General features: G+C 41.6%; 1 protein-coding gene across 3 annotated transcripts; it reads left to right on the forward strand.

Moving 5' to 3' along the window:
* Positions 1 to 5,573: 5,573 nt before the first annotated feature.
* Positions 5,574 to 22,188, forward strand: col6a2 (collagen, type VI, alpha 2). Of its 3 annotated transcripts, none has more exons than XM_029453972.1 (32): positions 5,574 to 5,756; positions 8,803 to 8,894; positions 9,030 to 9,130; positions 9,275 to 9,418; positions 9,988 to 10,350; positions 10,443 to 10,463; positions 10,994 to 11,059; positions 11,161 to 11,259; positions 11,374 to 11,400; positions 11,878 to 11,904; positions 12,018 to 12,062; positions 12,672 to 12,725; positions 12,816 to 12,878; positions 12,976 to 13,038; positions 13,139 to 13,192; positions 13,660 to 13,695; positions 13,790 to 13,852; positions 13,974 to 14,036; positions 14,139 to 14,201; positions 14,605 to 14,667; positions 14,811 to 14,861; positions 14,948 to 15,046; positions 15,134 to 15,196; positions 15,453 to 15,488; positions 15,577 to 15,622; positions 15,712 to 15,864; positions 15,998 to 16,092; positions 17,389 to 17,570; positions 17,664 to 17,842; positions 17,931 to 17,969; positions 19,641 to 19,975; positions 20,929 to 22,188. In XM_029453972.1, exons 2-32 carry the CDS (start codon positions 8,819 to 8,821, stop codon positions 21,196 to 21,198), a joined length of 3,039 nt encoding a protein of 1,012 aa, XP_029309832.1. In that variant the 5' UTR covers positions 5,574 to 5,756; positions 8,803 to 8,818; the 3' UTR covers positions 21,199 to 22,188. The 3 variants fall into 3 exon arrangements, with proteins under 3 accessions (XP_029309832.1, XP_029309833.1, XP_029309834.1); XM_029453973.1 differs by having other exon boundaries at positions 20,932 to 22,188; XM_029453974.1 differs by lacking the exons at positions 19,641 to 19,975; positions 20,929 to 22,188 and adding an exon at positions 18,286 to 19,600.
* Positions 22,189 to 22,302: the final 114 nt, after the last annotated feature.

The following is a 22,302-nucleotide window of genomic DNA, read 5'->3' on the forward strand; positions in this document are numbered from 1 at the left end:
TTAGCTAAATAGTAACAAGGCGCTGGGTATAGCAATCCTCCCCTGACTTTTCATCTAACACAAATTTACAGTCAAATTTACGGTACTCTGTATTTAGTTCTAATTAGCAAATGACACCATGCTAGCATACTAAACTAAAGGCCCTGTCACACATATCCGTATGACAGAAACGTATGCTGGCGTATATGAAATATCGGCAATACGTTGATATAAATTAAGGGTAAATTGTGATCGTTTGAAGGACGCAGACGTTACGCCGAACACGCCAGACATACACAGTTCTGTATGGCAGAAATATGCCGGCGTGTATGAAAATTAGCAAAAAATGTGTCATGAGTCCAAATACGTCCAACTTTTCCACAGCGGTGTTGTAGCTGACGCATATATAACGAATACATAGCAAATTATTATACGTATGTCAAACATTGATAGCGTATCACTTACTTATTTAAAACGTATCAGAGCGTCTGGCCAACGGAGCTGGAAAAGTTCCATCTGGTTCACGTCATGCTGATGCTGGAGAACGGCTAACATGCTGAACGCTAGCTGTACAGTAGAAACACGTTTAATAAGTTACTCCGTCGTCAGGCATAATGTTAACATATGGTAGGAATAGGTTATCCACTCGTTATCAATACATTGGCTGTAGGATTCACCGTCAGCCGACATAGCCTTTATCTAACGTACCTCTAACGTAGTCACGTAGGTATTCACGTACTATATTTACGTAGTTCCATTTTCACGTATGTCTAACGTAATGTCTGCATATCTTATGAAGCACACGTCGGGTACGTCCGGTAATTTTGAACATGCTCAAAACATCAGCGTTCAACAACGCACCCCAGCGTAACACCGCCTGCTCTTAACGAATACTACTTATACCTTACCTTATATCAACTTAAACCAGCGTGTTGCCGATATTTTGTACACGCATATTTTCGTATACGTTATACATTCGTTGGGTATTCGTCTGATACATTCTGTATAAGTAAGTGATGCGCTATCAATAGGTTAGACATGCGTATCTGTATATGTTCACTTTTCCGATCCGATGAAAGGTTGGACGTATTTAGACTCTGACAAATTTTCATATACGCCAGCATACATTTCTGTCATACAGGATATGTGTGACAGGGCCTTAAGATGGTAAACATAGCTATCTGCTGAACTTCAGTATTTTTTAGTATTGCCCTTGTGAACATGTTAGCATACTGAAGTTAACATTTAGCTCAAAGCCCCACTGTGCATAAGTACAGCCTCACAGAGCTGCTGGCATGGCTGTACACTTTAAAGTATTATTTATTACCCTTGATCACATTCATTCTTCATTACTGATCTGGGATGCAGTTACGTTGCTACTTTTTTAAACTATTTTATCCAGCCACTGACCTTAAATTGCATATTAATGATAAATAACCGCAGCAACCGAGGATGAATGTCATGTATTAATCCAGAATTATGTTCATTTCTAAGTCGCTCAGTACCACTAAAACCAATTTTTGTTCTGTTACAAAGCCTGTTGCTTGCCCCAAGTGACCGATTGCCTCTATCACAAGCATGCTAGTGTGACCAGACATCCCCCGTTTTCTGGGTATAGTTTTTGTTGGCCTGTCCCCGGCTGGAGCTGCCTGGAATGTCCCGGCTTTTAACTGTGCGTTAAAAACAGAAACAGAAAACTGAAATAAGATTTGCAGTAGACAGCAGTAGTGCTGTCTTCTCTGTCTTGTACGTATAGCGGTTAAACTATAGCTATAAGTTGTTTTACATCTATGAAATCATAGTTTACGCCATGGTGAACTGTAGTGGAACCATTTTATTTATTGCGTGCTCCATATTTTACCATAGCTTCACTCACCATGGTGTAAACTATGATTTTTTGGCATGGTTTACAAAGTTACTTAGTTTGTACCCAATGTTATCAGTCGGTCTGAACCAGTGTATTACAGTACAACAGTCACCATGGTTAAAATACATGAAACTGTAATTATCCCTCTTTTTTATTTCATTGACAATTTCCACCACCAAACTAGAAATGCCTCCGGTTTTATTTATTTTTTAATCTTGTCACCTTATAGTAGACCCATATCAACAGTTTTTCTCTAGCACCTTGAGTGCCCAATTACAGCCCCTTAAAACCACAAAACAGTGGTTTGAAAAATATGGCAGAAGTGGGGGTGTGTTTACAACCTTTCGAACATCGCTGCATCTGACTGCTCATTTCTCTACTCGGTTGACCTTTAGTGACGTCGTCCTCTCCCCGTATCTCAGCAATTAACTTGTTACATTACTTATGTAATTACTTATACCCAAAATGTTACAATGACCACCAATAAAGACCGAGGTTGTCAAAGTAACACAGATTTATTCTTTACCTACTTGATGCAGTAGAGTCCCCTGAATACATGTCCCAAGTTGAACCCACTGTGTCAGCAAGTATCTGCCTGCTCAGTTGCTTTTGAGCACATCTCTAGCAGCTGCTGTGCAGCTGAATCTGACCGCTCTTTTGAAGAGAAGAATTCCTCCTTCAGGGGTCAAAGTTCTATCACTACAAACATCTTTTTGTTGTATCCTATGTGCAGAAAATATACAGTACATGGACACACACATGTTAAATTTTCTTCTTCTCTATGGCTCAATGAGACACATGTTTTATATCAAACCTTCACACTCAGACTGCAGCAGAAATTCAGTGGAACTGTCTCAGTTTGAGTAATTTCCCTGTGTGTGTGTGTGTGTGTGTGTGTGTGTGTGTGTGTGTGTGTGTGTGTGTGTGTGTGTGTGTGTGTGTGTGTGTGTGTGTGTGTGTGGGTGCGTACGTACGTATATTCGCTGCATATGTTTGCACTGTCTGATTCATCTCTTCCTGTGTTAAAGTCATTTTAGAAGATCAGAACAGCACTTATCAGAGCATTCCACAGAGCCCCTGTGTGTGTTTTTGTTTGTGTGCATGGGTGTGCTGCTTGCATTTTGATGCATATTTCTGTACATGATTTACAGCCTGTGTGCATGTATATTTGTGTGTGTGTCTGGGGCGGACTGTTCCTCAGAAATGTGTCTTGGCTCCTCTGCAGTTTTTCTGAGACCTAATTTCCTCACTCCTGTTTTCTGAAGCCTGAGCGATTGGACCTCTAACTTCCATCTTACTCTCAGACCTCAGCACAACCTTTTTCCAACGAAATTCACTGACAGTGACATAAGTTTAGCATGTGGACTTCATGTGTGTGTTCATGATGAGCCGGGGTAACGACTCCCAGATGCATTGTTTGATCAGACAGCACATCTGGAGGAGATGAGGAAAAAAGATTTTTAAAAAGAAAAAAGGAGTAAATGTAAGCTTATCATAAGTTTAATGTAATATCCTGTTTGTTCTTCAGTATAGTATTTCAGCTTCAGGAGCTGCACTGGAAAACATCTTGGGGAACTGTATTACTCCCGTGTACATACACAGACAGTCAAATCGGTCTGCATTCAGCAGATAGCATGAATCTGTATCTGTTGCTTGACTGTGGATTTGTGTAATTGCATGCATATGCACACTTTGCTTTTATGTTTTTTACTGTCCCCTTGTCTTTGACTTGACTTTCCTTTTGTTTTTTTCGATGCAACAGTGAGAGAAAAGTTTCAGTGATGTTGAGAGAATCGAGCTGTTTGTGATTCTGGAACTGATTATACTGAAATCCCCCCAGACTTTCAGTCCATGTGAAAGAAATAAAATAAAAAAATAATTAAAGAGTAAGAGAGCGAGAGTGTGTGTGAGAGAGAGAAAGAGAGGGAACAGAGAGAGAGAGAGGCAGAGACTGGTTTACTCTTATTTGGGAGGGAGGTCATTCCTATTCTATGAGTCACACTTTTAAGACCAGAACCCCCCCCCCCCTCTCCATCACACACACACACACACACACACACACACACACACACACACACACACACACACACACGCACACACATACACGCACACACACATACACTGCTTCACTCCTCTTTTCCTTTTCTCTTTTTAAGGAAAAACTTTTCCCAGGCCAAGACAGAGAGAACAGCTTCAGAGAGTAATAACTCTGGCCAGCAGCTGCCTTCCTCCTACTCTCCTTTTCCTTGCTGACTGCAGTCTCACCTCCAGACTCATCACTAGGGCCGAGTAACGTTAAACAAGTTACCAAACCAGTAACAATACCAGTAGCTTAAAAGTGATATCAATACCAATAGATAACTTTATTTGATACCTTTCTTTGTCCTACTTCATTCGATACCCGTCGTGTGAATTGAAGCCTTCACCACAGACTGTATGAGCTGTAGCTGCTGTGCGAGTGGGAAAATTACAGGTTGCATAAAATCGACGAATTGCGGTGATTGGCTGCGAGCAAAACCATACATATTTTCTTTTCTTTTCTAGATCTGGGTACAAAAGGGATCGATTGCAGATATTGTTTGACTGGTGAAGTATCAATACTACTTGGGTTAATTCAGTCCATACCTTAAAGGTATCAAGTACTTTTAAATGTGTGTGTATACATACAACGTCTCTGCAAGTGCAACAGCGTCAATAACCAGGTCAAAAATCTCTTTCATGAAATGCCCCTTTGATGTGATATTCTTGAAGATATGGATTCCAGTCATTCACATCAGCATTCACCGTTGACCCCCTTCATCTCTCTCGCCACACTGATATCTTCTCATGTAACATGGATGCAGACTTGGATGTAAAAGCCTGTTCCCGATATGGCCTCCGATGTCTTCGCCTGGATAACACATCAGTGGCAGTGTTGCTTGTTAATGCATTGGCAGCTCTTCAGGCCACGTTAGAGAATTCAAGCAAGTTGGACACAAGTAAATATGCTTTACATACAGAGAGTAGATGTAAGTGTCTGTGCAGATGTGTACATACATGCTAAATCTTGTAACTGGGAGACCTCCCACCATGTCCGCCAACACTCATACAAATAGGCAAACGGCTAGAGCACCTATATGTGTCTAAACATGGTGAACAGACTCATGGACAGTCTGTTAGTGTTTATATCGAGTCTAAACTCCTCTCACTCCGCCTGCTAATTGCAACCAGACCACCAGACACAAGCAAGTGTGTGTGTGTGTGTGTGTGTGTGTGTGTGTGTGTGTGTGTGTGTGTGTGTGTGTGTGTGTGTTTATGAGTATGGGAGGGTTAAGTCTACTCTTTATCCTGTTCTATTTCAAACAGATTTACCACCACATGTCTGAGATTAACTGTGAAAACCTCCTAAATGCCCTGACTCAGGGACATCTCAGTGTCCCCATGTGTTCCGCTGAGGGCCACATCCACAGAATTGTCCAAGCTCCTGATACTTACTATACTGCATAACAATCCGTTTGGGGAGTTTAATGCATCTTCGGGGAGGGGGGGGGGTCTATTCAAAAGTCCAGCTGCGCTTTGGCATCTTCTTTTACTGGTTCATGTCAGTTTATACTAGAGAGTTGCACGCGCGCGCGCTCAAACGGGTTCTTACGGAGCCATGGCGCCTCCAAGCGGACAGCTGTGGGCACTGGGGTGCGTCGCGCGCGTACAGGAGGAGGGATCAGAGCTGGTGTCTTGGGCTGGACCGGGACAGGAGAGCGAACGGACGGCTCTTCTGAGGGAAGTAAACGCGCATCCAGGGCTTTATTTCCAATTTTGTACCTCCTGTATCTCCCTTTTCTTTCTCGACTGTACCTCCTGCTGAGATGAGGAGTTAATCAACAGAGGATCAGCTGCACACGAAGTTTTGAAGTTGTTGGAAAGAGTTCGGGTAAGCAGCACTTTTACGCACAACAATGTGCCATTCTCTCCTTCTTTTCCCTTGTGTGTTTCGGCCTGTCTGTCTCTGTCTGTCTCTGTCTCTTTGCATATCTTCAAACTGACCCTCATCAACAGAAGTAAGGGAGTTTTCTTTTTCAGCTAAACCAAACTTTGAGTTTCGAAACTCCTTCAAAATCCATAAACTAATTGCCCAAGAAATACAATTAAAAAAAAAGTAGATTAGGCTCTATCAGTCGCACTGGTGTCTCTGCATGATTACTTTTTTCTTGCATGATATTTACCTGTGCAGTGGTGAAAGCTTACGGGGACTCCCACTCGCTCCCCTGGCCCGGGCAGTGGGAGAGGAGTTGGAACATCTGCAGGAGCGACTCCTCCGCAGCTCACAGCTGTCAGTCCGCCAGAGGGAGCCACAGCAAAGCGCGTGGCTGACAGACTGTTGGTCGGTGTTTTAAAGAAGGATTAAAATAATGTGTATTAAAATATTGTTTTCCTTTGTGTAAATGGATAAACAGTCAGTTGTGACATTATTTTACTTCAAATAAGATAACTTTTTGATAACTATCTTTTTTTTAAAAGGATGATTTTAACTGCACATTACTCCACGTATGTGATGGTATTTATTTACATTGAAAATGACATTATAAAGGTTTAAAACTATTTTTGTGATGCATTATATGTTTACAGTGTGAGTACACAGTATGCTGCAGTGAACATCAGTTGGTGGTCGGCCCAGTGGTGGACACTTGCTGGCTGAGATCTTAGGAGTTGCTGTAGAGTGACAGATAGACACCAGTCAAAACTGTCTTTGTTGACATGTTTACTAGCAGTGTGCTGAGAGTTCACTGCATGTGAGAGGACTTCTGTTCCCGCACAGCCAGCAGGGCTGAATTATTCATCAGGCAAGGTGGGCACTGTCCTGGGCTCCAACTCTCAGGGGCCCTGAATGCCTCATATCAAGTGTGTGTCAGCTGGGTGGTTTGTGGTAATTAGATTAATACTTTGTTTATAATAGATAAGGGCCTTAACATTTACATAATGCATACATATATAAATTTGTGTTTAGCAAAATAACAAAAGAAGGTGAAAGTGCCAGGGCCCAGGTTCTCTGTGGGGGAGGGGAAAGCCTCTGGAGGGCAGCAGACTTGTGAAATCTTGTTGTTTAAATCCTTAAAATGCTTAACTGTTTGGTAAAGCACATTTTGATTCACTTTATCTTATTAAAATGTTGAGATTAACTTAACTCAACCTGATTGAGCCATCTCTACCACTCGGTTTAGTAAAAAATACTAAATCCACTAGATGTCGCTGTGTCTTTAATAGTTTCAGTTTCAGTTGCCTCATTACAGGAAGTTAGCAACACAAAGTTGTAGACATGAGAACTTATTATTAGCTCAAATGTTCAAAGGTAAGCATATTTATTCGACATATTAAAGTTTCAGAGGTCTAACTGAACATAATTATGTAACTGAGGGTCAAATAACTTTCTATATTCACACCAAACTGTTCAATTGTCATTTTATATTAGCGGTCGTGAAGCTAAGCTAATGCAATTAAAACGGACTTTCGAAATAAAATACAATTCTGATCATAAATTGTCGTTATTATGATACATTTAATGTTATTCCATGAGAAATAATTTCATAGGTTTGAGTTTTTACTGTCTAAAAACATGCTCTACCAAACTGTTAAATTGTCACAGTGTTAAAGGTAAGATAACACATTTAACATTTTATGAACATTCACTGTTGTTAATAACATATGTGTAATGTTATCCCACTATATATGAAAGTATATCAGAATGATTTTTCACTATTTGTGAGATGTTTTCAAAGCACTGTAAATATGGTAAAATGTCTAGATAAATGGAAATACTACGAGCAGGCTCCTGGTAATACTATGATTTCCATCGTAACAAATTGACGTTATGTTGGTATACTAACATAATATTAGCATCATAACAGTAAATAGTTAGTCATTTATTTATTTTTTATTTCTGTTTACCAAATAATAGATGGACAATAAAACATAAAACACGGCCCACACTTTTCTGGCCCTTATACCAGAAAATCCTAAAACAACTTAAACACATTTATGCTGTTACACCACCACAGATGAGCAACTGTTACTAATTGTATTTGACTTTTTCTATAAAATGTTGGTAGCTGTAAATGTTTTTTAATACTTTTACCATGAAGCAACAACTCAACCGTTTGGTATAGGACCATATTAAAAGATCCTGGGGTCTGTTAAAAGAAAAAGAAACATTGATTGTTGTTATTATTGCCACAAGGACATAAAACATGTTTGTATCGCTTTTTTCTTCGTGAGAACATTTAAAGGTTAAGGCAGGTCCTGCATGATTACTTGCCTTGTCAGAATTTACATGATGCATATCCCTGTATGTGTGTGTAGCCAATTACAAACAAGGGCCAAAGAAATCTTGCATTTTAAATCCAAAATGTGTGTCTTACTATAGCCAATCAGCAGCCTGCTCTCTGCAGACAAATGCATCCAGAGTCTGTTCAGACGTATTTGTATAATATTTCCCTGACTGGAGAGGCTACGTTAGATATAAGATCATTAGTTCCATTTTTCTTACTTACAGGTTTCATTTGTTGAAACAGTGAATCCTTCAAACCTATTACATAACTGTGGCAGCCATTTTGTTCCCCGGGCAACAGTCAGTAAACTGTTCCTCGTACAAATAGCTTAAACTGATACCAGATGCAGAGTAGATGAAGCAATGAGCTTTAGAGGTATTTCACAAATTTCTTCGGCAATCACCTAATGCATGACAAACTCAAGATGCTGAAAATGATTTGACTATACTTCAGTAATAACTATTGCAATGCTAGTTATTTTAAATAATCACATAGCACACTTGTTTCTTGATTTAGGCTTTACAATAGTCATTCAGTGTTTTTTTACCTTATTCTTTTAACTTTTCCACAAGTTCTCTTCTCACTTTATTGATTTTGAGAGACAAAGTGAGAAATAAACATGCAGATTGTGTGTTTTGTGCCTTTATGTGTCAGACAGGAGAAGAGGAAGATGCTGGGGTTAGAGGTCATCGCGCTCTGTCTTCTTTTTGGAGCCCTCACTCACGGACAGCCATCAGAGTGCAGCAGTGAGTGCCCTGAAACTGAAGCACTGTTGCCTCACAGCCATAGTAATGTGTCATGTTAATATGTCAATGCAGTTTTGTAACATCATGCACACATCCCGCAGAGGCTTGACACGTGTTTCTTTGTGTTCCCTCCAGAGAAGAATGAATGTCCCATCGACGTGTACTTCACCATAGACACCTCTGAGACCATCGCCCTGCAGGAGCCACCCCCTGGAGCACTGGTGGAGAGCATCAAGGTTCCTCCTTTATCTGCAATTTTACCACACAAGCCTCAACACAAAATATCCCCGTTTCATAGTGTCATCATCCCTAAATGGTAGTCGACCATGTGGGCTGTATATTAGCCGTGTTGTATAATGTGTTGTGTCTTGCTGTTGTAGAAATTTGCTGAGCAGTTTGCACAGCGTTTGGAAGATGCTGAACTCAAAGGCTCCGTGCGGATCAACTGGAACATCGGCGGACTGCACTTCTCCCAGAGACAGGAAGTGTTCAGTCGCATCGGATCCAAGAATGATTTCATCACTGTGAGTGACACACACACACACACACACACACACACACACACACACACACACACACACACACACACACACACACACAAATATAAGCCGACACATCCCAGATAGCATCAAGTTAAAGATTGAATTGTTTGTTTAGATTTAATTTGAGAGTTTTATGTAACATAACTGAATAAGAGGAATTTGATAATGTTTACATTTAGGATACAAATAATGTCAAATAATGGTATTTTTTTTTCAAACTCTTGCAACATACTTATTAACAACAATGACAATCAGGGCTGGGGAAATCTGCTTTGGGGCACTGGAGAATAAGCTGTGGGCCCTGCTTAACCAAGAAAGATAACAATTTGTGGGGGGGAAATATAGAAGCTTTTCGTACTGCAGGCCGAAACCTGCTGATAACTGCAAGATGGAAGTATCGTCCTTGGGGCCTCGTGGTTCAAATAAAGGTGGAATTAATCAAATTACCGCTAACTAAATACCACAGAGTGAACCTGATACCTTCAGGCAGTTGACCACTTTTCCCGATTGGTAATCCAGCCTTAAGAAGTCACACTTGTTTTTGTTTTCAGGGCGTGAGGGGAATCCGTTACCTGGGTAAGGGCACCTACATCGACTGCGCCCTCACCAACATGACCCAGGAAATGCTGCGCACAGCCTCATCCCCCAACTCCCTCCGATTCGCTGTGGTCATCACCGACGGCCACGTGACTGGAAACCCATGCGGGGGCATCAAAGTGGCAGCAGAGAAGGCTCGCGATGAGGGCATCCGGATGTTTGTCGTGGCCGCAACGAAAAACGTAGAAGAGACGGGGCTGAGGGAGATCGCAAACTCTCCTGCGTCCGTCTACAGGAGGGAATTCATGGCTGTGGATCTGAGCCAGGGAAGAGCCGTCATACATATGGACACCATTGACCGCATCATCGCCACCATGGTAACACACGAACACACCCACAGAGACACAGACAAACAGGAAACACGATCAATGCCTCCTCTGCTCACACTTTGTTCCTTTTGTCTTCACAGAAACATTTGGCGTTTGTAGAGGTAAGAATGCACACACAACAAATGATCATAAAGACTTTTTTTATTGTGAACATTTCTTTACTGCTTTACCTTTTCCCTCCTTTCGCATCTGTGATGGAGGAGACATAACATTTGAAGTAACTGAGATATTGTATTGACACAAGCATTATAAATACATACATTTACATTCAAATAGTGACATGGAATACAAACATTAAGGGTGTGAATAATACAGAAGACATTTTTCATACACGAGAACCCAACATGATCACATTGCTCTGCTTTGCTCTAGTCACAACTTTCACATTACATTTGATTGTAGTTTATTATAAATCATTTTCTATCCCCCATTTAAACCTCCTATGATTCTAATTATAACTTACCCCCCTCTTTACCCCTGCTTCCCCATCCGTCTATTTGACCCCATCCCACGCGACCTTCTGTTAAATAAAATATAAAATGATCATTTGATCTCATATCATCGTCATTAAGATTTATGTTTCAGATTGCATCAACACTGACTGTTTGTCTTCATTTCCTGTATGACACAGTGTTACAAAGTGACCTGTCTGGAGACACCAGGGCCTCCCGGTCCAAAAGGTCACAGAGGTCAAAAAGTAAGCTTAACACACACACACGCACACACACACACAGAATTTGCACACTTGTCAATTTCATCCTCACACATATTTTTCTCTTTTGAACTTGGTAACTGCAGGGAGCTAAAGGAGACAACGGCGACCCAGGTCTGAAAGGAGATATAGGTCGCCAAGGAGATCCCGGTATCGAGGGTCCCATCGGTCAGCCTGGTATCAAAGTAAGACTGAACATCCATCTGCCCTTCGCTCACTATTTATTGCAGTATGTCAAAGTTTGTTTGTTACTATGTTGTTATAAACGATTTTCCCTTTTTAATGTTTCCTCTCTGTAGGGAGAAGCAGGATTTCTAGGCGACAAGGTAAAGCATCACTTTCCTTTAGTGGCGATCGAGTTCATCAATGCATGACTTAAGTCTTTGAATAAACTACTGGGTTCATGGTCGGATTATGAGAGCCACAGCTTCAAAGAGACGTTTTGCATCTCTTCATGGTCTTTTTGTGTCTCTAATTTTAGTCTCTTTTTTGGTTGTTTTGCATCTATCAGTAGTTGTTTTTATCTCTTTTTGCTCATTTTCCATCTCTTTGTAGACGTCGTATTCTGTCTCTTTTTGGTTATTTTGTCTGTTTTTGGTAGTTTTGTGTCTCTTTAAGACCTCCCAACAAGAAATGTTAACAGTAACTGCAGACAGAAGCTCTGGTCCACCAGGGCCTGTCCATTCGCCCACTAGGCTCGTCCAGTAATCCGTCCATGACCGGGTTTGTAGATGAGTGTTAACAACATCTGGTCAAATGGGTTTATGATCTGTTAATGAATAAGCACTTGTGTTTTCCCACAGGGAGAGATCGGAACTCAGGGAAAAAAGGTACGATATTTTATCCATTAATGATTTGTTACCTAACCAAATCTCTTAATTATCATTCATTTTGATAAGGTGTTGGTCTGTCTCCTCTAATTGTCTCTTCACTTTGTCATTAGGGCGTGGGTGGCATCTCAGGACGCAATGGGACAGATGGACAGAAGGTAGGTGCTTTATAAGGATGACATCGAGGAGCAAGTTTTTCACATTTTAGGGAACAAAATGCCACCGAGACTCATAACCGACTTATTGAAATTCTATTCTGGTAATATGTCTGTTTGTTCTTTCATGTCATTCTTTACTATTGTTAAGAAAAGGACCGTACAAACTGTTCAATTGGAATAAAGTCACAAGCACCTCTCTAAATGATGTTGTACTTTTCTTTGTTAAAGTGAACAACACATGTTCTGTCGCTCTCCTGAAGGAACATCTAAACTTCAAACATCACAGGGGTCTTATGGGCATCGTGTAAAAAGAAGATACATTACCTAATTGTTACATTAACGTCTTCACATATGTCTATAAACTTTACATTAACGCACATCTTTGGGACTATACCTGCAAATTAATTTATTTGTGAACCTTTGCGCATTTCTACCACTTCTAAAAACTGTACAGCTCTTTCACTTTAATTTAGATATATTGTACATTTTATAGTTTTTTCTTTTATATTTGTATTGTAATTTTCTTGATTTGTGTACGTGCTTTTATTTATTTCACTTTTCTCTGAAAGTTTCAAATAGTGGATGTCTGATTTTCTTCCCTTTCCTTAGGGTAAAATTGGACGGATCGGCGCTCCCGGCTGCAAAGGAGACCCAGGCGACAGAGTATGACATTCAATAGGATTTAACATGATCAGTACATCCATATTGTGTTGTGTTATGGAGTATTTATGGTGTGTGTTTGATGCTTCGTAGGGTCCCGATGGTCACCCCGGAGACGTCGGTGAACGTGGTTTTGGTGGAACTGACGGAGAAAAGGTACATGGTCTTCACTTGCAACAAAATCCATCTGCCATCCAACATGTGGTTAAATTCTGCCTGACCGTGCGTGTGTGTGTGTGTGTCCTGTCTTCAGGGGGATCACGGTCGCCCTGGAAGATCTGGTCCTTCTGGCCCGTCTGGAGAGGGTGGACCAAAGGTAAACCAGAACACGGGGCCGGGGAGAGCTGCTCTTTGCTGGGACAGATATTAGGTCTGAAGTCGTGTTTAAAAGCTAATCTCCGGTGCTTCTTCCACAGGGAGAGAGAGGAAGTCCTGGATCACCTGGCGTCCCTGGACTTAAAGGAACCCCGGTAAGTAAGACTCATCACCACAGGCCGAAATACATTCAACATAGGGCTGTCACAATATCAGATCTTCACGACAAGACGATATATAGAGAAAATATGAAAAACAAAGTAATGCAATCAGTCAAATTCATCTTTATCTTTGTTTATTGTGCATTTTGTCTCTTTGTTTGGCAAATGACTCAAAATACGAGTGTAGGCAGGTGGAGAGAGAGTCTGTAACCATGACTTCACCTATAGAATAATCACTAATGGATAGTGAAAAGCCATCAGATGAACTGAAAATCCAAAAATCATCAAGGCCTAACATCTGCAAAGACGTTATTATCATAAGTGTATTATTAACATGATTTTAACATTTAATTTATTAAATATCACGGTTATCGTCTGTACCGGTATACCGAGACACCCCTCATTCAAACACACACTCATTATATGCATCATGTAGCTCACCGCTGTGTTGTTGTTCTCAGGGAAACCTTGGAACTGGAGGACCCATTGGAGAACCAGTAAGAACACCTAAATCACCCACAACCCGATGTTCCTTCATCGATCCCCTTCATTGGCTTTGTGTTGTTTTTCCTAATTGTCCTTGTGTTCTAGGGGAGAAGAGGAGACTACGGGCCAAAGGGTGGTGAAGGGCCAGATGGAGTTAATGGAGACAAGGTACGAGTTTATGTACATCGTGTGAAACATTTCTGTGTTATGAACTTTTTTGCCTCGGCTCGAATGATTTGTTTCATTGAGATACATTACTCCACCACTAACGCTGATTCTTATGTTTCAGGGTGAAATGGGGCCCGAGGGCTTGAGAGGACTTCCAGGTGAATCAGGAAACAAAGGAACAAAAGTGAGAAGAGCCATATTACATTTATAATCTGTATATGTTCATATGAACACCATACGCAACTCTTTAATGTATTGCTGCGTTAACTTTATCTCCTGTGGACAGGGAGACAATGGCCTTCCAGGTCCCAGGGGACCACCGGGGACAACGGGAGAGGCTGGGAAAAATGTAGGTTCATATGTCTGTTTGTTCTTTCATGTCATTCTTTACTATTGTTAAGAAAAGGACCGTACGAACTGTTCAATTGGAATAAAGTCACAAGCACCTCTCTAAATGATGTTGTACTTTTCATTGTTAAAGTGAACAACACATGTTCTGTCACACTCCTGAAGGAACATCTAAACTTCAAACATCACAGGGGTCTCATGGGCATCGTGTAAAAAGAAGATACCTAATTGTTACATTAACGTCTTCACATATGTCTATAAGCTTTACATTAACGCACATCTCTGTACATTACATATTATTGATATACTTTATACTTTGAACCTTTGCGCATTATTTCATTTTCACTTACTATGTTATGCACCAATACATAACATACATTACATTAACACTGTTTGTTTAATAGGGCACCAGAGGTGACCCTGGTGATGCTGGACCAAGAGGAGAATCTGGACTGGTTGGACCAAAGGTGTGTGTGTGTGTGTGTGTGTGTGTGTGTGTGTGTGTGTGTGTGTGTGTGTGTGTGTGTGTGTGTGTGTGTGTACATCGTCCTTGGACTGTTTACGGTGTTGCTGCAGTTTGTTTAGACTGTTTCCTCTTCTCTCTGTTCAGGGAGACGGTGGAAGACCTGGCTTCAGCTATCCTGGGCCGAGAGGATCATCGGTAACGTACACATGCACTCTTCTCTTTACATTTGATAGCCAGAGTGACACAATCAGCTGACAAAACTCTCCTCCACCGTTGTATAGGGTGAGAGAGGAGAGGGGGGCAATCGTGGACCTCGCGGCAGCAGAGGAGACTGCGGTCAAAAAGGTGGACCAGGAAAGAAAGGGACTCTGGGAGAGGGAGTGAGTAACTGATTTGTAGTTTCGATGCATGCTCAGCAAAATGTGTACAGTTCAGGTACAGGATGCTAATGTTTCTGCTTACAACAGGGTGAGCCAGGATCTCAGGGTGAACCTGGCCTAAGAGGGACAAGAGGAGAGTTTGGGCGTGATGTAAGTATATACAAAACCTGCACTGTACATCAGGAAAGCCATATACAGTTTTCTACTGATATTCTTTTTCAAGTCCTTTTTTTTTTTTAATAAAGTGCATGTGTTCATCGCGCAAGTTGACAAATCAATGACGATAAAAAAATATGTTGTGCAGCCCTCGTCTTCATATGATTACTCGTTAGCGGTTATCTGCCAGCCCAAACCGGACATAAACTGAGAGGCAGGAAGTGATTTTACGCCTTTTCTTCCTCTACAGGGAAATCCTGGCCCTGAGGGAGATCCCGGCCTCACTGTAAGAACATATCATCTAACCACGCTTTTATCACTGGCACATCAACAGAAACATGATGGTTATAATGACATAATGTTTCTTCCTGCAGGAATGTGATGTTATGAACTACATCAGAGAAACTTGTGGCTGCTGTGGTGAGTTCATAGTTCCCGCTGTATTTCCATTTGTGATCTGAAAACGCTCCGTTAGGATGTCCCATTCTCACAGATTTTTCCGTTTGCAGACTGTGAGAAAATCTGCGGACCCCTGGACATTGTGTTTGTGATCGACAGCTCAGAGTCAGTGGGTCTGACTAACTTCACCCTGGAGAAGAACTTTGTCATCAACACCATCAACAGACTGGGATCAATGTCCAAAGACCCCAAATCAGAAACAGGTTTAGACGTGCATTTGTTCATTGCTTGTGTTCCCGAGCTTCTTAAATTACTTCAGGATTAATATGTGCGCTCTCTAGAAAAAGTACAAGATGTCTGCAGACTTGATGTAAACACGGTTGCTTGTGTCCCCAGGCACACGAGTGGGAGTTGTTCAGTACAGTCACAGTGGAACCTTCCAGGCCATCCGGCTCGACGACCCCAAGATCGATTCACTGTCTGCTTTCAAGGTCTCGAAACACAAACACATGTGCAAACTGCTTTGAGGTTTATTTTTAGGGTGTACACAGACTGTTTGTCTCCCTTTGTCCAGATGTTTCTTAATTAATCAGGGCTGATGTGCTGACTGCACGCACAAGGCAGATGGGAGACATCACAGTTACATATGTGTAAATGTCTCTCTCTCTATATTTCTGACATTAACCAATAATGTGGGAGGCAATAGACGGTAGACACCTTAAAGAATAAGGCTGGCCATATTCTATATTTTTCTCGTCGTCAAAAAATCCCATTAAAAGACCAAAACCAACAATAAATTGATCGTGTTAAAAAGTCTTGTCAGTATAGTAAAAACCTGATACAGCTTATTCGTTCTGTGACATCAGCATCCATTGTTATAAATAAAACACATTAAAAACAAAGGAAAGGGTCAAACCATTCTACTGTGTGACATATTGCTGCGCGGTCATGAACATGGGCTGTAATGTATTTTTGGTCCTGCTGTCTTAAATACTCACTAGAACGCCAAATGTGTATTAATCCACAGGTGAAAATTGTCCCCATCAAATGCACTATTCACACTGTTTAAGTAACCTTTGCTAAAAACTACAGTGCCCAGTAGTTAAGGAAATTAGTTATATGTTTTAGGAAATTAAACCATAAACCTGTTTCTAAGATTCTTCATTGGGAACCAGTGGTCTTGGGACTGGGTTGCAAAGTTTGAGGAACGGACTAACACATTGTTAGTTTTGGTCTTTTTAATGGTAGTTATTGATAATTAGTTTGCCCAGATGTGTTTTTTTTGTTTGTTGTTAAACTGACTCTAATTAACTTTTTAGGGTAGCCCAATTTCTATTAATCACATTTTCTGATTTACACTGCATTTTACCTTTTTCTGCTAATATATTTGGAGCAGGTGTTCTATGTTTATTAACCTGATTCACAAGGCGGCCATTATGAACATAAAAAAATGAGAAACTCTACCTTGAATAGCAGATGTGATAAAAATAAATAAAATTCCTAGTGTGGTGAAAGCAAGACCCGCCCTACTCTGCCTCTGATTGGCTAACCCTGACCATGCATGCGTTTAAGTTTTATAAATACTGTATATCGTAAATAATACTGTGTACTAAGTTAACTTCAGATCAGTCCACAGCCATGACAAACAGCCGCATTGTGACTAAGGTTGCATAAACTAGGAGCGCCTTTGTAAAAATGATTCCTCTGTGTCCACACTCAGTACTGACCTCACATCATGTGCCACTGTACGTGCACATCTCTCACATTCTGACTTCTCTACTATTCAGGACGCAGTGAAGAGTTTGGAGTGGATCGCTGGAGGAACATGGACTCCATCCGCTCTGAAGTACGCCTACGACAACCTGATCAGGGACAGCCGCAGAGCCAAAGCCAACGTGAACGTTGTTGTCATCACAGACGGACGCTTCGACCCCCGAGATGACGACTCGCTGCTCACCTACCTCTGCAGGTGCCTGGCACTGGGGCTGTGTTTTGAGATTCATAATTAGCTTTTGTGAGGGAGAAAAAGGTCCTACCTCATTTCTTGTGTTTGTGTGAGCAGTGATCCCAGCATTGATGTGAGCGCCATCGGTATCGGAGACATGTTCGATCAGATTGAGGAGAATGAGAGTCTGAAGAGCATCGCCTGCCAGAAGGATGGCAGGGTGATGGGCATGAGGCGCTTTGCAGACCTGGTGGCAGAGGAGTTCATCAACAAAATTGAAACCGTGCTCTGCCCAAGTACGCTCATTACTGGAGCACATGTTATGTACAGTACATTTTGTTTTTTGTCCTTTTCGTCTGACATCTGTCTTTATCTTTGTTTTAGATCCTATCGTCAAATGCCCTGACCTCCCCTGCAAATCAGGTAAGATATTAAAATATCATGTATCATTTGATGTCTCCTCTTAGAAGATTTTCAGCATCGTTTTAACGATTTGAGATTTTCACAGTCCGAAAATATGAAGGTGGTCCATTATTATTGTTATTATTGATTTGTTATTATCAGTTACAGTGACCCTTAAAGTGAGGAGTGATCCTGCAATTAATTCATGTCGCTGTAACGGAACAACACACAAGACACACTAGTCAACTCGGTGTAGCTCCGGCATCTTTGTTGGCTGTGTTGATGCGTCGTGTCTGTGGGACCCCGCCCACAATGTTATTCCGCCCACTTGTTTCAGGAGGGGTCGTCCCTCCCCCATTGAAGCCACTGACCCAGGAGTGCAGCCCCTCATTGGTCCCCACCTCTTTGGAGGGTGTGACCAGCCTGCTGAACGGCCTGAGCGAGCAGCAGTACAGGGTTGGCGTTGCAACCATGGCGTACACAGCCCAGAGAGCCAAACTCGCCCAGGGAGCGGACAGGCAGCAGTGGACCAAGCTGTTCATCGACTCCTTCAAATATGTCTATGGAGACATTATGGGAGACCCAAAGACAGCCTTAGGACTCTGCTAATGCTAATATGCTAACCATGCTACCTCGCCATTATGGACGCCAATAACTAATAAGCTTACTGCTGGACATAGAATAGATTTTATTAAAACTGTGGGCATTTATTTTTTACTCTACGGGTGCGATATACACCCGGGCTGATGCAAGAGGTTTGCATGATATGAAGCTGGTCCTGTCCTAACATTTCAGCGCAGCCTTATGTACAGTTACTGTATATGATGATGGGTCAAAATTCTAAATGTGATGCTCCCTCACCTCATTGAATATTTCTGAATTAACAATAGAACTGTGTCTCAAAAAAGTATGTCTATAAGAAATATGATACATATCATTTCTTCCACCTTAGTGGAGGAACGTTTTCCATTCTCATGGAAAGCGGATGTTGTCCATTTGTTGGATGCAGATTGGTCTGTAGAGCCATTCATGTTGCTCCTGCACAGTGTACAGTGGCTCTTTGATGAAGCCTCATTTCCACTGTGAATCACTCTGATGACTTTTTTTTGTTGCTGTTTTGCACATATCCATGGTTTCGGTCTTTACTTTATTTCTTGTGCCCTGTGAATGAGTCATGTTGGTGAAAAGGGATGACATGTGGGAAATATCTGGTTTTACACATATCACAGTATATAAGTCAGAAGTTGGTGTATGGGGATGTTAATCGACTTGGCACTGACAATGAAGGAACTATTGTATGTTATGCCCTTGACTGGTGCATGCTTTTTTTGCATGTGGCTTGGCTTGTAAAGTAGGATGACTAGAGGAAAATGACCACAGAGCGGCTTTAACCATGTTGGCTCTGTGACTAAAACTTGCTGATGTGAACTATGTTGTTTTGTATAAGATGCATTCATGTTTTTATAATGCCATCTCAAGAGAATAAAATCATAGAGCAAACTAAAAAAGTGCTTTCTTGATGAGAACACTATTGATATGAGAAGGTTCAGATGAAATGACAGCTAGACTGGAAGTAAACCATGTTACTGTATCTTTTTTGGCTTTGACCTTTGAGCATCTGTGTACCAGCTGTAGCTCGCTGAACACCATGTTTGATTTATAACGTTATGTATATGTGTGTGTCTGTTCCAGAGCCAGCAGTGGCTAGCTGTGTTCAGCGGCCAGTGGATCTGGTGTTCATGTTGGATGGTTCTGAGAGGATGGGACTGGAGGATCACCGCAAAGCCAAAGAGTTCATCGAGAACGTGGCTCGCCATCTCACCCTGGCCAACGGCCAGACAGATGAGAGGAATGCCCGCTTGGCTCTGCTGCAGTACGGCAGCCATTCAGAACAGCGGGTGGAGTTCGCGCTCACACACAATCTCACAGTGATCTCTGATTCGCTGGCAAGAGTGAAGTACATGGACTCCTCTTCTGCGCTGGGCAGCGCTATCATCCATGCTGTCAATAATCTGGTGGTTCCAAAGGTATAAACCAACACAACCACATTTCAATTGTAAAGGAATATTTTTTAGTACTCTTTTAAAATGTGTTTTCTTGAGAAAGATGAGAAGATCAATACCACTCAAATGTACCAAGCGGCAACATCTATCGAGTGCCTTAAACCTGCATTCTTTCAGAGGGCCAGCAGGGGGCGACTATATTAGTTGCAAAAGGAAGTCTGATTGTCTGAGAAAATGACCCTAATTCTCACTTGATTTATTCAGTAAACCTTTTCCGAGTTTATGGTCTCAATCTCTAGTTTCAAGTCTTCTTCAGTACAGCATGATGGTCATTTAGTAAACTATGGTCCCATTTAGAGTAAAATAGACAATAAAGCAGTGTATGCTTTAGGGCATGGTTACCTTGTACAACGTGTCATTTTTACACTTTGTTTTTCATACATATTAAACACAGGACCTATATAACATGTTCATTTGGGAATAAGTGGATGTTTTACCCTTGGACAGAGCCAGCCAAGCTGCTTCCCCCTGCTTGTAGTCTTGATGCTAAACTAAGCTAATCACCTGCTGGCTGTAACTTCATATACACTGTACAGATATGGGAGTAGTATCAATCTACTCATCTCATGTCTTGGCAAGAAAGCCAATAAGCATATATCCCAGAATACTTCTTTAGGTATCTGGAGCCAGGAGGTGAGTAGCTTGGTTTAGCATGGAGATTGGAAGCAATGGAAAACAGCGAGGTTGGATCTCAAAAGTTCATATCTTATTTGTGTTTCATCTGTACACAAACAGATATAACAGTGATGAGATAGTTGTTTTGTCCTGCTTCCTGTCTTTATGCGAAGCTAATTGCCTTCTGGATAAAACTCCAAAACAACACATAGACATGAGAGTGGTATCGACCCTCTCGTCTAACTCTTGGCATGAAAGCAAAAACAGCGTATTTCCTCAACATTGCATGTTGTAGTTTGCAGCAGGGAACCCGTTTGTCCCGTCGCAACGCTGAGCTGGCCTTTGTGTTCATCACTGATGGCATCACAGCCAGCGAGCAGCTGGAGGAGGGCGTGTCTGCCATGAGGCGAGCTGAAGGCGTTCCCACGGTGATCGCGATGGGAACAGACACAGATGAAGAGGTGCTGCGGAAGGTGTCACTAGGGGACATGTCGGCTGTCTTCAGAGGAGCTGACTACACCATGCTGAACAAACCATCATTCTTTGAGCGCTTTATCCGCTGGATATGCTAGTGAGGAACTGTAACGCTCTGCACCATAGAGTTAGAACCCATAGAATGAGGGAAGGGCCAGCTCCTTCAGCGCACACGTAAACACACACAGAGCTATCAACAAACCATGTTACCATAACTGGATGTAAGGCACTGAGGCGGCTACATGTCCTGTTGTTATGGGTGAAGATTAATTTACAAAAGCCAAAACAAACCACGTAGGACCAGCTGACACACTCACACATAGGCATGCAATATAATTAGTAACGTGTTTATTGTATTAATTCTAAATCTATGGTCAGCCAACCAGAGACACTCATAAGTATCCCAGAGGAGGAGGTGTATGATTATTGAATGTGTGATAAACAAATTGTACGCTCTATTTTCTTTTTTTTCTATTGATTTTCTGTTTGAAGTCTCTCTCCCTCTCTCTCTCTCTCTCTCTCTCTCTCTCTCTCTCTCTCTCTCTCTCTCTCCCTCTCTCTCTCTCTCTCTCTCTCTCTCTCTCTCTCTCTCTCTCTCTCTCTCTCTCTCTCCTCTTCTCTGTCTCTGTCTCCCTCTCTTTCTCTCTCCCTCCCTCCCCCCCCCCCCCCCCCTCTCTCACAGTCTTCACAAAGTCAGTATTTACATTAAAGGTGCTAAAGTAGAAATAAAGGACAAAGCCATCTGAGTGGTTCTGAAACCTTTTTTTAACATATTAATGATGTAATTACTGCATTATGTTCAGGGGATAAAAACATGTCGACATATCTTCTCCAGGGGGGTACAGAATCTCACATAAATGCCCAATAAGAGAATCACACACACACAAACACAAGTACACGCCGTAGTTAATGACACATGCATTGACAGACAAACGTAAAAGAGCCAAATCTGTAAACATGAAGTCCAAATAAAGCCTATTGTGGTGACCCCAACACTGTCTTCTTGTGTTTGTAAAATATATTAATGTGTGATGTGTTAATATGTTTATGATCCATGTGCAATTTGTCATTAAATCACTTTAACCTTAGCAGGACGGAAGTGGCAATTATTTTAGTAAAGAAAAGGAGTGTAACACTGTATAATACATTTATATCTTTCTATTTAAACACTTTGTTCCTAAATTATTTTGATCCCAATAGAG

This window comes from Cottoperca gobio, chromosome 17, assembly GCF_900634415.1.
Source record: "Cottoperca gobio chromosome 17, fCotGob3.1, whole genome shotgun sequence".
In the NCBI taxonomy this organism is placed as follows: Eukaryota; Metazoa; Chordata; class Actinopteri; order Perciformes; family Bovichtidae; genus Cottoperca; species Cottoperca gobio.

Bases quoted from the DNA above. Each gene is read 5' to 3' on its own strand.
- col6a2 (XM_029453972.1), top strand. From the start codon at position 8,819: ATGCTGGGGTTAGAGGTCATCGCGCTCTGTCTTCTTTTTGGAGCCCTC. The intron at 11,260-11,373 runs GTAAGACTGAAC...TCCTCTCTGTAG, and splicing joins TCGGTCAGCCTGGTATCAAA to GGAGAAGCAGGATTTCTAGG. The intron at 15,865-15,997 runs GTTTAGACGTGC...TTGTGTCCCCAG, and splicing joins AGACCCCAAATCAGAAACAG to GCACACGAGTGGGAGTTGTT.